Genomic DNA, 15,929 nt, shown 5'->3' with positions numbered 1-15,929 from the left:
GGAAGAATCAATATTGTCAAAATGACTATTTTACCCAAGGCAATCTACAGATTCAGTGCAATCCCTACAAATTACCAATGGCATTTTTCACAGAACTAGAGCAAAAAATTTAAAAATTTGTATGGAAACACAAAAGACATCAAATAACCAAAGCAGTCTTGAGAAAGAAAAAAAGAGCTGGAAGAATCAGGGTCTCTGACTTCAGACTATACTACACAGTAATCAAGACAGTATAGTACTGGCACAGAAACAGAAACATAGATCAATGGAATAGATTAGAGAGCTCAGAAATAAACCCACACATCTATGGTCAATTAATCTATGACAAAGGAGGCAAGAATATACAACGGAGAAAAGACAGTCTCTTCAATAAGTGGTGCTGGGAAAACTGGACAGCTACATGTAAAAGAAGGAAATTAGAACACTTCCTAACACCATACACAACGATAAACTCAAAATGGATTAAAGATCTAAATGTAAGACTTGATGCTATAAAACTCCTAGTGGAAAAAGTACGCAGAACACTCTTTGACGTAAATTGCAGCAATATCTTTTTGGATCCATCTCCTAGAGTAACGGAAGTAAAAACAAAAGTAAACAAATGGGACCTAACTAAACTTAGAAGCTTTTGCACAGCAAAGGAAACCATAAACAAAACAAAAAAACAACCTATGGAATGGGAGAAAATATTTGCAAACAATGTGACCAACAAGGGCTTAATCTCCAGAATATGCAAGCAGCTCATGCAGCTCAATATCAAAGAACCAACAACCCAATCCAAAAATGGGAGGAAGATCTAAATAGACGTTTCTCCCAAGAAGACATACGGATGGCCCAGAGGCACATAAAAAGGTGCTCAGCATTGCTAATTATTAGAGAAATGCAAATCAAAACTGCAATGATGTATCACTCCACACTGATCAGAATGGCCATCGTCAAAAAGTCTACAAATAATAAATGCTGGAGAGAGTGTGGAGAAAAAGGAACCCTCTTACATTGTTGGTGGGAGCGTAAATTGGTACAGCCACTATGGAGAACAGTATGGAGGTTCCTTAAAAAACTAAAAATAGAACTACCATATCCTGCAGTCCCACTCAGGGACATATATCCAGAGAAAACCATAATTCAAAAAGCCACGTGCACCCCAGTGTTCATTGCAGCACTGTTTACAATAGCCAAGACATGGAAGCAACCTAAATGCCCATCGACAGAGCAGTGGATAAACAAATGTGTATATAGACAATGGAATATTACTCAGTCATAAAAAAGAATGAAATAATGCCATTTGCACCAACATGGATGGACCTAGAGATTATCATACTAAGTAAAGTAAGCCAGACAAAGACAAGTATTGTATGGTATCGCTTATATGTGGGATATAAAAAAAAAAGTGGTACAAATGAACTTAATATACAAAACAGAAATAGACTCACAGCTGTAGAAAGCAAACTTAGGGTTACCAAAGGGGAAGAGGTAGAGAGGGATAAATTAGGATTTTGGGGGTTAACATATACATACTACTATATATAAAAAAGATAACCAAGAAGGACCTACTGTATAGCACAAGGAACTATACTCAATATTTTGTAATAACCTATAAGGGAAAAGAATCTGAAAAGGATAGATATATACGTATGTATTACTGAATCACTTTGTCATACACCTGAAACTAATACAACTATGCTTCAATAAAAAATAAAATAATTTTTTAAAAGTTTTGATAAAAGGAATATGTTTTTAAAAGATTAGATTAGGTGCTCTCTCTACTCTGCCTGAGAAATAAAGGCCATAGATAATGGTGGCCAAGAAGATTTCCTTTCCTTTCTTAGAGGCGATTTATGCTTCTGGGTTTTAAGTGTATCTCACTTACGGTGTTGTACTTAGAGCTCTTCTTGACCGACTTCATTCTGGCTTCCCTGAGTCTGCTGGTTTCAGGCCTCTGTGACTGCATCCTCAAGCTTGCAGAATGGCAGCCGGGTCATAGTGCTCCCTTCCAGTCCTTTTATTCCACTTGTGACTGGAGTTGTTTCCTCGCCCTCTTTGGGATTCTTCTGACTTGCCTCTGACTAGCTTATGTATGAAATTGAACTAGGTGACTGTTGTTGTTTTCTAAATGCAGGGCGCGCACCTTAGCCTAGTTTATTTTTTTATCCTAGTTTTATTACCACAATTAAATAAAAATTTAAAGACATTTAAAAAATTTAAATTCAAAGAAAATATGAACTAAGACAGTGTATCTGGTACCCTCTGCTGATGTCAGTCTCCTTAGAACTTTTTGGGATCGGTTATACTGAACTAGAAAGTTAGTGCCCCGTGTCATTGCTGGCAGAACGCAGGAGACCTCAAAGGAAGTGGACACAGCTGCTTGCTCAGTTCTCCGTTCTTTTAACAGATGGCTGTTGAATAACCCCAGCCTACTCTTCTGATGTGGATACAAAGTGAAGTTTAAGATAGTGGTAGGTGAGAGAGGTGGGACTTTAAAAAAGCAAAGCTGTAATATCCAGGTGCTCTGAGAATGCAGCCGGGGGGGTGGAGTATGAGTCTTAGAAAAGCTGTTATTTCACTTGGGTTCTTGTAGGATCATTGAGTTTGCAGAATTTTTGGGAACCCCAGGATTTTACGGTGGGGGTGACAGGAGCGGCAAAGGGAAGGACGTGGGAAAGGGGTGTAAGAGCACAGCTTTGTCTCTGTGCGGCCCAAGCATGAAGACGATGGAGGTGACCACTCTAAACGGGTAGTTGGGGTTGGCTTGTGAAGGGCCTTAACGACATGCAGCAGAGCATGGGCTTTTACCTTGTGTAGGATATTTGTGAAGGAGACGTTTTATCACATCCATGGTGGCAGTATGCAGCCTGGGAAGGAAGGGTGAAAATACAGAGAAAAGAGGGTTTTCCTTTTGTATTTGAAGGACATTAGGGAAGGATCAGCAGATCATAGTCAATTGAGAGAAGATCTTGATAAGACAATAGAAAAATAGTAGGAATAAAAATTAAATCACAGAAGCAAGTCAAAACAAACCCAGAAGGAGTCTGATTGAGAACAAGCATTCAGGAGATAGGGTTACCAGATAAAGTCAGGATGCCCAGTTAAATTTGAATTTTAGATAAATAATGAATAATTTTTTTAGTGTCAGTATGCCCCATGCAATTTTTGAGACATACTTTCACTAAAAACTGTTTTTTGTTTATTTGAAATTCTGATTTAACTGGGTGTCCTATTAATTTTTTTGGAAAATGCAGTAATCAGTATGATAAAAAGATTATGAAAAGGCTTGGTGCTGAGACTCAGTGATCTGATCCTTCTTTTGATGATATTGATGATAGAGTGTAACCACATATGTTTGGAGATGTGAGGTATAGGCCTTAGTGAAGCATTTATATATATCACAGGGAGAACCTTTTGGGAGGTCTTTTCTATATTTAAGTGACTGGTAAGGATTTCACCTTAGGAGATTTAAGTTACTTGATCAAGAAGAAAAGCGGAACTGTAGAAAAGAAGGGAAAATTCAAACTATTGGAAAGCATCTAACACTCAGCAGACTAGATGGACAATGTCTTGTGTATTCCAGGAAACAAAACGGGGGTGTCCCTCCCGCTGAGAGGGGTCATCCAGTTTGCTTTATCAAGTGTGAACAAGGCAGGGCTGCCATTGTTGTGTATGCTCTTGGTATACAGTGGACCCTGTGTTCTGGCTTCTGTTTTTATTAGTACTGTAAAGACATTACAGAAACCCCAACAGTAAACACTTGCAAGAGTGTGAGGTCATAGACATATGACCTCACAGGGAGCCAGGTCCTTGGAAGCCCTAGTGGACCAGCAGACAGTGGAGATAGGGGATGAAGAGTCCTGGGAAGGAGCTTGTGAGAGGAAGCATGGCCCAGGCGCACCCTTGGCTCCAAGATATGGGTTCTTGGTGTCTGTTGTACTGCTGGTGAGTTGGTATTGCCATCATACTGCCAGGCTTTCAGACTTAAAAGGGGCAATCTCTGTTCTTGTTCATGTTCTCTCATAAATTGTGAATGGGGCAGAATGAAGCCATCTAGGAATGGAAGTATTTATCTTCATTTTATTCCTTATTTTCCTTTTTACTGAAGGTTTTCTCAAGAAGATCCAGAGAAGTCTGATCCATACACATTTTTAAATTACCTCCTTCTGGTGAATGTGAGGAAAATGAGGTGAAATAGACTGGGCAGGATAGGAGAAAGAGGCAGCAAACATGAGGAATGAGAAACATAAGGAATAGGAATCAATACCGCGTTTAAAAAATACAATGTCGTTAGGGTAAGTCTGTTGTATTTGAACAACATCTTTGCAGTACTATGTATGTGGTATAATTACTTTTTTTTATGGAGTGATTAAATACATGCCGTGAATTTGCCCTGAGAAGTGAAAAATGCTAAGCAGCAGTTTAATTGAGAAGAAAATCCTTTCTTTGACATTGTTTTTTCTACACAATAGCTAATATGCAGAGTAAGGGAATTCACGGGAGCACAACTCCAGGGATTTTCTTTTCATAATTATAAAAACTACTTGACTGTAACTCAACTAGTTCTTAGAGTAAATATTTTACATTTTCACCACTTATTTAGGAAAACACAAAAGTGTGAGGTGACCTTTAAAAGAAGTGTCCTCTATGAATTTACTTACAGGTTTGCTGTATATAAAAATTAAATATTCAGTTTTCTGATAGCGTAAATTTCACAAAACTGGCTGGTAATGTGAACTTTATAAAGGAAAGTTTAAGATGAAAAAATATTTAAATGTATTTACACGAAGAATTCATCATAATGAAGCAATTTATTTTAATTGGTGGGTATTTCTTTTGGAAAATTGTTTAAGGTGGCTGATTGCTTAGGGAGGGTTACCAAACATCTTGGTTTGCCTGGGTCAGTTCCGGTTTGTATCTGTTGTCTTGGTGTTGACTGTGGTTTAGCATTTGACTTTGACTTTAAAAAAATGAAGTATTATCATTAATAGTTGCAGTAGAATAAGTCAGCATGGGTTTGTAACCTTCCACTTTGTACTTCCAGCTTCTCCACAGTCTCATCTGGAATGCGTGAGTTGACGTGTGCATTGAACAGAAATTTCACATAGTTGAGTCTAAAAGACTATGTGGGATACTCTCTCTCCCTTTTCCCTCCCCTTAAAGCTCCTTTCAGAGATAGCTTGTGCAGTGCTTGCTGATAAGTGAGCTTGGAGAGGGGCTGCTAGAGTCTGGCAGTGGTTGGGGACTCCGGGGACTCCACAGCCCCCAGGCGCTCCTTGGTGCACCAGCTGGTTGTGCAGTAGCCCAGCTGCACTGAGTGATAGTGAAGCTGCCAGGCTACCACTTAGTTGGTGGATCAGTGGGAAATGGGAAATTGTAAGGTAGGTAGAACAAGTGACAAAATAGAGATTAAGCAGTTCTGTTTAAAAATGTCTTCACTTTGCTGTAATGATTTTTATAAGTTTACAACTATTTTTTTTTTTGGTAATGCTTTTTTTTTTTTTACCTTGTAACAATTATAACTACATATTTAATGATTTTATCATCCCTGTTTCCTTTTCAGAGTGTCCTTGTTTAGACAATAAATTGTTCTCTACTTACAATTCGGGCCAAGTTAAAGAGCTATGGGATAGGGCAAGGGCCTGCAGACTAGGATTCAGTGTAGCCTGGAATGGCTTACATTTTTAAAGGTTGTGAAAAAACAACAAAAACAAAGAAGCATGTGTGACAGGGTCCTTATGTGGCCTGCAAGTCTGAAATATTTACTCTCTGGTTCATTGCAGAAAAATTCTATGTCTGCTTTACAGTCTACACAGTAAGTGTGTTGGAAGACTACTTAAGCATAAGTAGTTTACCGTGAACATAGCTTTGTTCTGTTAGAAGTCCAAAGGAAGGTCTGGAAATCACAGTGTTATTGGTTTTAGTGTTACAGATGCATGCTGCAGCACCTGGCTAGAGCAGAGGTTCTCACAGTGTGGTTGTGTGGCTTCCTGAGACCCTTTCAATGGGTTTGTGAGGTCAAAATTATTTTTATAATAACAGTGCAGCATTGTTTTCCTTTTTCACTGTGTTGATACACACTGATGGTACAAAAGCAATGGTGGGGGTCTTAGCACAAATCAAGGTAGTAACACCAAACTGTTCTAGTTGTTACATTCTTCATTGCCGTGCATTCAAAATAAAAATAAAGGGCAGTTTCACCTAAAGATGTCCTTGATAAAGCAGTACCAATTAATTGCTTTTCAACACTTGGGTACCTGCTTTTTTTTTTTTTTTTTTTTTTTTTTTTGCGGTATGTGGGCCTTTCACCGCTGCGGCCTCTCCCGTCGCGGAGCACAGGCTCCGGACACGCAGGGCTCACAGGCCCAGCCGCTCCGCGGCACGCGGGATCCTCCCAGACCGGGGCACGAACCCGCGTCCCCTGCATCAGCAGGCGGACTCCCAACCACTGCGCCACCAGGGAAGCCCGGTACCTGCTTTTTTAATTTCACGTGCAATGAAATGGAAAATATGCATGAAGCGCTGTCTAGGAACAGCACTCATGTAGTTTGAGTTGTGAGCTATAAACTATTTGCTTTTTTCATGGAAATGCCATTTTCCTTCAAAGTCTGACAAACTGTGGTTTTGGCAAACATTTTCTTGAAAATAGAGTTACTTAATTACTTTAAGGAAAACAACCATCAATTTTTGTTGCCAATGATAAAACTTACGTTTCAATCAAAAATTAGAATTTTGGAAAACTTGTATCTACCACCAAAAGTTTGGCAGCTTCCCAGTACTTAAAGACTTTTCTGAGGATATTAGTGGTGACATTAATAAATGTTATTTTTTTAAATAATAAGATGTGTCAACAGATACTTTGCAAGTGACCAGTTCATGTGGCAGAATCATGCCTGGGTAAGATGCATTCAAAGTGTGAGACTTTTTTTTTTTTAATTAATTAATTAATTTATTTATTTATTTTTGGCTGTGTTGGGTCTTCATTGCTGCACGCAGGCTCTCTCTAGTTGCAGCGAGTGGGGGCCAGTCTTCATCGCGGTGTGTGGGCCTCTCACTATCGCGGCCTCTCTTGTTGCGGAGCACAAGCTCCAGATGCGCAGGCTTAGTAGTTGTGGCTCACGGGCCCAGTTGCTCCATAGCATGTGGGATCCTCCCAGACCAGGGCTCGAACCCGTGTCCCCTGCATTGGCAGGCAGACTCTCAACCACTGTGCCACCAGGGAAGCCCATGTGAGACGTTTTTAATATGAGTACAAAAAGTTCATTAATACAAGTTTAGATTCTTATATTGCAGCTAACTTTTAAGAGACTACCACTTGTTTTATTTTGCCATCATCATATGAAAAAAGAATATCCACAATTAAGGATATTAAAATACTCCCTATTTTTCTAACTAAATATTTCTGTGAGGCCAGATTTTCTTAATACTTTCAACCAAAATGATGTATTATTACTGAGTGAATGTAGAAATGGCTGTGAGAATCCAGCTGTCTTCTAGTGTGCCAGGCATTAAAGAAATTTGTAAAAGATGTAAATCACTGTTGCTTGTCTCATTAAATAGTATGTTATTGTTTTGGAAAATATAGTTATTTTTAATAAAAATTATTATTTATATTCATGAAATGGATTTATTATTTTTAAATGAATATTTAAATTTTTCTGTTTTAATTACTCTGCAGTGAATATCACTAGATATAACCTACATACATAGAGGTCTTTGGAGTCCTCTATACTTTCAAGAATATAAACATCCTGAGACCAAAAGGTTTGAGAACTGCTCATCTAGGGTTTAAGTAATCACTTCTCTAGTATGTTAAAATATAGCAACTGAAAATATTTTTATGAATAATTAAGCATAAGATGCTATCATTTAAAATAGTTTTTTCATTTGTTCTACAATATTGTGATAATTTCATTAGCTACTTTCCTTTTTGCCACACAAGAACAATCTTTTCTATTCTTTTGTTTCCTTCTTTATCAATTCTCACAGCAATGCTGCGGTGAAAACAACACTGCTAGAGGCTCATTCTGAAATGGGGAGTACTGAAATTCTGGAAAAGGAAACCTCAGGAAGTCTCAGTAATGGTACCAGCAGCAACGTAGAAGCAGCCAAAAGGTTGGCCAAACGTCTTTATCAACTAGACAGATTCAAAAGATCGGATGTGGCAAAGCACCTAGGCAAGAAGTATGTCCCATTCCAAGCATGGTGTCTGAGTGTATCCTTGTAGGGGTATGTGTGTGTTCTGATGGCTTCAATTTTAATAACCAAGTCTATTCTGTTTTCTTATAGCAATGAATTTAGCAAACTAGTTGCGGAAGAATATTTGAAGTTTTTTGATTTTACAGGAATGACACTGGATCAGTCTCTCAGGTATGATTAAACATCACTTCTGTTCTTCTTTGCTTCTAAATAATTAATTCTGAGAAGAGAAAATAATGTGCTGAAACTAAAATATGATTTTTATTTTTTTAAACCCACAGTTACTTTGTGATCTTAGCTCAGATTGTATTACAGATATTAAACATGGTGGAAAGTGGGAAAAATATATTGTTTTTATGAAATCACACATGAACTCATATCCTGCACCAAATAGACGACCTAGTAAAGAATGGTGGCAAAGTAAGTCTTGGAGAAATGGAATCTGTGGGAATCTGGTTTTTGAATGCCTTAAAAAGGCACAGTTTACAGACTGTAGAATTAGATTTTCCCTAATCATTTTTTTACAATAGCCAAATAGCCCTTTAAGACAGTACTTTGGAATTAACTAATGAATGGGATAAAAATGAATATCAACATAATAATCAGCAGAAATTATCTGTAAAACTGTTTTCAGACAGTAGCGCTTTTTGCTGATCTGTTCAAGTGAAGGTGTTGGAAACACACTGACCCTCACGTCTCACATGATACCATAGTATAAATTTCTAAGCGCAGCTGAAGGTAAAACCCAGTAAGCATTTAATCTTATAAACTTTATAACGTGTCACAGCCTGGAGGAATTCTGAGATCATCTTGTGTAATGCTCTAGTGTTACAAATCAGGAAACTGAGGCCTGGAAGGTAAAGGGAGGATGTTCCGTTAGAATGCACAGTAGTGAGTTAGTCTCTGGCTCTTTGCGTGAATCAAGGGTACTCATAGGTTTGTCAATGAAAACAGGTAAGGGTGGGGGAGAGATCTGTATTTTTGCTTTGCTCTCTCATGTGGTTTATAAAAAAAAGTTAAGAAAAATTTAAGTTAGATCAACATAATTTAGATTAACTACAGATAAGGAAGACAGCAACACTTTCATCATTGAAATATGTTTTATTGTATGTTTCTTTCAAAAGTAAGATTTCTTAGGGCATTTTAAATGATTTTTTCCTTCCCATCTCATGTTTAGGTAAATGCATCTACTTTGTCAAGTGAGGGTCCTGGATACATCTATAATAGACAGTACTCTCAGTGACTCTGATCTAGATTGATCTAGATTGGTATTCCTAATTTAAGAAATAAATTAGGGTTTTATTTTCCAGTTTCTTCCTCATGTAGCAAGTTAATAATATATGGTGTTGATAATAGGCAAAATAAAATTAACAGAAATCTCCTGTGCTAATGGAAAACTGATGAATTCATAAAAGTGCTAACAAAAGTTCAAGATGAAAAAAAAATTACATGGGACTGAGTGAACTGATGAGGATGATTATAATTTTTGCGACTTTCTGTTTGAGTAATAATAAAAAAAGAAATCTGTGCATAAGACGATATAATTGTAATTTTAAAAGTGGGTCGGTGGTGATTACAGTCAAGTAACAAAATGACAAAAACCTGTGATCTTTGTCAAGTTTTAAAACATAGTCTACAGGGGACTTCCCTGGCGGTTCAGTGGTTAAGACTCCACACTGCCAGTTCAGGGGGCGTGGGTTCGATCCCTGGTTGGGAAACTAAGATTCACATGCCGTGTGGCATGGCCAAAAATTTTTTTTTAAAGTTTAAAACATAGCCTACATGGTTATGCATCCAGACTTGTGTTCTTTAGTTTTTATCCGACTGATCTTTTAAAATGGCTACTTGACACTTAACATATGTGGAAATCACCCACCTTCCCAAGGCTTTTTTTTTGATGTATTGGCCACCATGTTATGGCTCTGTCATCTTTTATATTGACAGTTCCTATAATATAAACATCAATATAAATTTATATTGAATGGCCATCTAGTAAGTGATTTTTAAAAAATAACTATAGAATATATTACTTTGTAGTGTTAATTTCTTATGTTTAAATGAATTAACTTTAACCATCAAACATAGAGAGTATGGTAACATTTTCTAAAAATTCACCTTTTCCCCCTTAATTCTTTTTTAGGTATTTCTTTAAAGCATTTTCTCTTGTGGGAGAAACACAAGAACGAGAGAGAGTTTTAGTACACTTCTCCAATAGATATTTTTATTGTAACCCAGATATCATTGCTTCACAAGGTAATCTGATGGAAATGCTTGAATTTCTTTCTTATAACAAGGGCTATTTTCCTCAATGTGTGAAGGTTACATTTATTATGGAAAATATGGAAACTTATACAGAAGAAAATGAAAATCACCTAGTTATCTCTAATTACCTAGAGATAACTAACAGTTACTTCCTTCTAGTCTATTTGTACAATATTTTATGTCAAATTGGAATCATTACAGAGTTTTGTTTCCTACTGTCTTTCCCTTTCATTGTGAGCATTTTCTCATGTTATCAAATATTCTCTAAAAGCCATGATGTTTAATGACTGCATGGTATTCTTTACTCTTGTTTTAGTTACTTTTACTCCATTTTCCAGTTCCATAGTATTACAGTATACTTTCTTTAAATTGCTCATGGTTTGTCACTGAGATTTTATGTCAGTGTGCATTGTAATAAGTGAAATGATAGTTTTCTTATTTCTCCTTCCTATATACCTGATCTCTAAGCTTCTTGATGAAGGGCATGTATAGTTTTATGGTTAGTTTTGGAAACATTTGCAAATCTCACTGGAGTTTGTGGTGTGTCTCTGGTGCTTTTTTTGGACACTCATTATTACAGCACTGACCACTGACTCTGGTTTATGATTTTGATGATCTATATTTGTGTTTACTATTTTAAAAAGCAACTTTAAACTGTTTAATTTTCGATATACCCTATGAAGATAGGTCATTTCTCCATTTCAATTCTTATAATAAAGCAAAGTTTTCAGGGTTTGAAGTCAAGCATATTCACTTACAATCGGAGTATCTTTCATAAACTTACAAGTTCTGGAATAAATCACTGAGACTAGATGCACTAGAAATTATAATTATCTCTTAGCTTCCATATTGCCAATTAACATTGTGTCAGTGTACTTTATATTGACTAGTGATTGTTCCTGCTGCCTCTGCCCTGCAGGCTGTAGCTAAATTAACTGATTGTTAAAGTCACATTCCTATCCATAAAATAGGAACTGTCTTTATTCCTTTGACTCTATGTAGACCGTTTATTCACTGTCTGTATCACTGTCGGCCTTGACTAGAGAATGAAAGGTATAGAAGTGGATTGTTTTTATTAGAACCTTCTTAAATCTAAGAAGACATTGACATTACTAAGTGAAACAAGGACTATGGATTTGTGTACTCAATTGGCTGTTGATAAGGATATTTGAGAGTTAGCTGCTGAGTTTTATAAATATATTCAATAATTTGTTTTATATGTATTTAGAATACTGGGATACATAAACTTTTAAGCATTTAGTAGCATCTACTTAGAGATAGTCCACTTAGAGAAATCACCTACTCAGAGGCATAGTTTGGAAGATAAGCTATCTTTAATTCATGAATTCAGTAGTGAGACAAGCTTTTTTGTACATTTAGTATAAATTAATAAGATTTTTCTGCATCTGCAACTGCTATTGTCTACTTTACTTGGATTGAGAATTGCAGGGAGAGAATAAGGAGAACTAATCCTAAGGTTTGGAAGTAAGAAGCTTAACTTTTAGTGCTTTTTCTTTTCCTTTGTAAAGTAAGACGAGAAAGTGATGTTTCCATATAAGTGTGAAATGACCTTGCTGGTTTGGGTAACGTTTTTCCCCTAAATATTAATTTTTAAATCTTCAGTGATTATTTCAGTATTTCACTTTTGTCTGATCCATAGCATCCTGGACCAGTCAACCTAAATGTTGCCTTTAAAGAATGACAAGAAAAAGGATGACTATTTCTGTCTATATATTTTTAGCCAGAGAACTAATACCCAAAGAGTAAACATTGGAAGATGCAAATCTTGGTTTTCTTTAACTTTTGCTTCTTTCCTAATTCACTTTCTTCCCAGAAAATAAAAAAGTAACAGTATTAAATAATTTATTTTCATTTCTATATCTTATAGAAAATTGAGAAACTTTAAATAAAAAAGATAAAAATTATAATTGTACCATCCAGAGATAATAATCTCTTAATATTATATTATATATCATTCTAGATGTATTATATTTAAATAGAATCATACTACATATAATGTGTTTTTCATAATACTTTATTGTAAAATATCTTTCCATTTCAACATGTATACTTGAACCACATTTTTAATGACTTCAGCATAACAGAACTGTGTTTTAGGTGGGTTGTATTTACTCATTCCCCATTGTAAGCAGTCTTTCTTTAGATATCCTTGTGTTTTGGGTAGCTCCTTATTTCATTAGTATAAAGCCCTAGAAGTAGGTTTGCTGTGTCAAAGGACACTGTTTCAAAGTTTTAGATATATACTATCAAATTGTCCTCCAGAGGTAGGAATAATTTACTTCATCACCAGTAGAGTCCAAATCTGTGCATTGAGATCCTTTTAATAACTTTTTCTTTATCTATTTTGTGTTTCCCCAAATGAATATGATTAATTTTGCCTAGCCACAGTATTGCATTTTCATAGGTTCTTAATTAAGCATAGGTATGCTATTTTAATGATACTGAGGAGTCCAACAGGAAATAGTGAATTAATGCTTTCTGTCCTTGTCTCTTTTGTTAGATGGAGTCCATTGCCTCACCTGTGCAATGATGCTTCTTAATACAGATCTCCATGGCCATGTAAGTGTAGGTGTGTGAAGAGCTGTCTTACAGAGCTCCAAAATATTTTGGGCTTATCTTTGCTTTTGTGTTTATCCTCTGCCTCCCTTTACCTCATTCTCTACATGGCAGGTAGGTAAACATAAACCTTTGGAAAAAGAAATAACTTATTCTACATGCTAGCACTGAACATAATTTTAGGTGAATTCCGTATGCCTACACGTCTGGAGTTGTTTTAGCTGTAATGTGTGTTCTGTATCTTCTTTCTCCACTAGGTGGCAGAGACAGAGCTTTTACTTATGTTTTTTGTTTTTGTTTTGTTTTCTGGTTATCTACTAGGGTTGATATAGAATAGTGGAAAGAGGATATAAGTTAGATCTGAAAGTGTCGACTATGTTTTCACTAAATATAGTAGTTAAGTCTTAAAATTCAGACTTCTTTACACTCCTCAACTTACCTGGTCTCTTGCTAGTTGAAATATCAAGGTAATCTACAGTCTCATCTTCTATTTAAAGTATAGGATGAACTTATAGAATTTAGAATTATATGTAAACTTTCACCTTTCATAGAAGTGGAATTTTAGCATTTACTTGAACTGTTCATTTTAGAGAAAATGTTTTAGTTAAATATAGATCAACATGTACTTAGCACAAAAATTATTTCATAGTCCCAGGTCCATTTATTTTGAAGAGAAAATCATGTTTCTTATAATTAAAGAGTCTAGATCATCCCTTGATTTGCTATATGATTTATCTTACAATTAAGAAACCACATTAAAAGAACTAAAATTTAGATATTGGTCCTAATTTGTTCTACTATTCCAAAAGGTCACACCTTATTTTAAACATGGTGCTCCTCTTTAAGAGTTGCAAAATGGAGCTGTATGGGGTCATTAAGATGGACTGAGGGCGGGGTGGGGGGGAAGAATGGTTCTACTGTCAAGAAAGTGAAGGAGAAGATAGTGATAGAATCATAATTTCAACATTGTCTTCACAAATCTCACAATACTCAACTAGGAAATTCCTTCTGCAGTTTGCAGGAGGTGAATTTAGAACACGTTAGTGACTTGTAGGCATATGTAACTGGTGTCCTGAGATTATATAGACTGAAAATGTAGATGTTCTCAGGGGATATTTGTGGATAATATGTCTTGTGGAAATGAAGGTACTGGGATTCCCACAGTGTGAGCCTTGAAATGAGTGTTAGAGTCTAATATTCATTCAACTTGATATGGGGATGACCAATCAGTGTACTGTCCTAACCTCTGTTTTCCTGTTAACAGTGAAGCACGTTTTCATTGCTTTCTTCTCTGTTCATCTTGTGATAACAGCTGCAACTCTGTCCCCTTCTTTTCCTCCCACTCAATTTCTTAACCTAACTTTCAGCTGAAGGAAACACTTTTGATTATGCTTGTCCACATGTAAACATTAATCCAAGCCAGTGCGTCCCAGCACGAGGAATCTTCTTCACATTGGATATCTTGAGGTCCCATCCACATATGATAGTTGTGCATTTACTCTCTTTTGACTGAGAAAATGTGTAATAATGAAAAAAAGAATCCAGTAATAGTTTGATTCTTATTTAAAGGTTGGGGATGTCATAGAACTTCTATGGAAGTTGCTAGATTTGTGGGGATTTATTTCTATTAAAAGCTGGATTGCTTTTTAAAAAGCTAATATTGCTTTAATAATACTTTCAAATAAGCATGTGTCTTATTAATCACAATAATTTGAAGCATAACAGTAAATAAAGGTGTGAGGTTTGTTATTTATTCAGATAACTCCGCATGCTTGATGTCCAGACAAGCCATGGGCACCCTAGGGCCTCTTGTACACAGGTTCAGAGCCACAGATCTTGGATTTGCTTTTGTTTTCCACATTTGAGGAATTGAAAGGAGATTAAATGATGCATCGCACTTCTTTTTGGCAACTAGGATATAAGAGACAGTTTATATAAATGAACAGTTTAATATTATCTTGATTTATGCCAATCGTACATAATAACAACTGGCTATAGTGGCAGAATTACATATGAGGGAGAAAATTATGAATGCAAGTAAATCTCTCTGTATCGCCTTCAAAATCATGTTTTTAGTGATTATTAGTTCTCAGGTTTGTTTTTAAAAATGTGTGCTAAATACTTCAGATTGTCTGTTGTTTAAGTTTTGTATATTAGACTTTTTTATTCTTATATACAATGCATGCTGTTACAAGTCTGTTGAAAGTATACTAGCTATCATAAAAACTAACTGTGTGAAAATGTGTTTCTCTTCTTTTCCTCCTCTGGATTCATTTTAAAAATAAATTTTCCTTCTAGGTGGTAAGTTTTTAATTCGTAATTCTGGATATAACTTCTCTTGCATTATGATTGCCTGAATTATGTTACAGTGTCTGACTTATTGAAAGTGAATCATTCATGAAGAGTATACAGTGAATTATTTCTAGCATCTTCCCCTTTTCACCTTCTCCTTATGCTGTACTGCCTGGGTCATCCCCTCTCATTACTTAGTCCAAAGCCAGAGTAATCCTCTTGGGAAATGAACCAATAAACCTCTTCCCTACTGTTGTGTCATAATAGCAGTACAACAGCATGACCTTTCTAAGAAGTGCTGAGACAAGCTCATCCCTTCCTCATGCTTTCAGTGGGGGAGGTATAACCTGGGAGGTTCACTTCTTACAGCTGTTCTTTGTGAATCTTCCTGTGCTTAGGAATGATGTGTTGAAAATGCACTGGAATGGACCTTTGTTCTTCCTGCTAATCTTAGTAATAGAATGGTAGAAGGTATACTAATATAGTGAGTCTAATACAGTGTCATATGTTGGAATGTCTTTCTAGCTTCCTTTTTTGTAATTTATTCTGTCATTAAAGAAACACTTGTAGGGCTTCCCTGGTGGCACAGTGGTTGAGAGTCCGCCTGCCGATGC

At 36.1% G+C, this 15,929-nt stretch overlaps 1 protein-coding gene across 1 annotated transcript in view; it reads left to right on the top strand.

The window, feature by feature from the left end:
• LOC103085017 (PH and SEC7 domain-containing protein 3) overlaps nucleotides 1-15,929 on the top strand; it is a 192,565-nt gene that overhangs the window by 132,913 nt on the left and 43,723 nt on the right. Inside the window, exons 6-9 of the mRNA XM_007466023.1 lie at nucleotides 7,975-8,169; nucleotides 8,275-8,355; nucleotides 10,325-10,437; nucleotides 12,968-13,026. Of these exons, the coding sequence (XP_007466085.1) occupies nucleotides 7,975-8,169; nucleotides 8,275-8,355; nucleotides 10,325-10,437; nucleotides 12,968-13,026 (448 nt within the window). The remainder of the gene's footprint in view (nucleotides 1-7,974; nucleotides 8,170-8,274; nucleotides 8,356-10,324; nucleotides 10,438-12,967; nucleotides 13,027-15,929) is intronic.

Source organism: Lipotes vexillifer, unplaced genomic scaffold (assembly GCF_000442215.2).
Source record: "Lipotes vexillifer unplaced genomic scaffold, Lipotes_vexillifer_v1.1 scaffold1849, whole genome shotgun sequence".
NCBI classification, from domain to species: Eukaryota; Metazoa; Chordata; class Mammalia; order Artiodactyla; family Lipotidae; genus Lipotes; species Lipotes vexillifer.
Note: the sequence above shows the minus strand (reverse complement) of the source record. Positions and strands in the feature narration are given on the sequence as shown.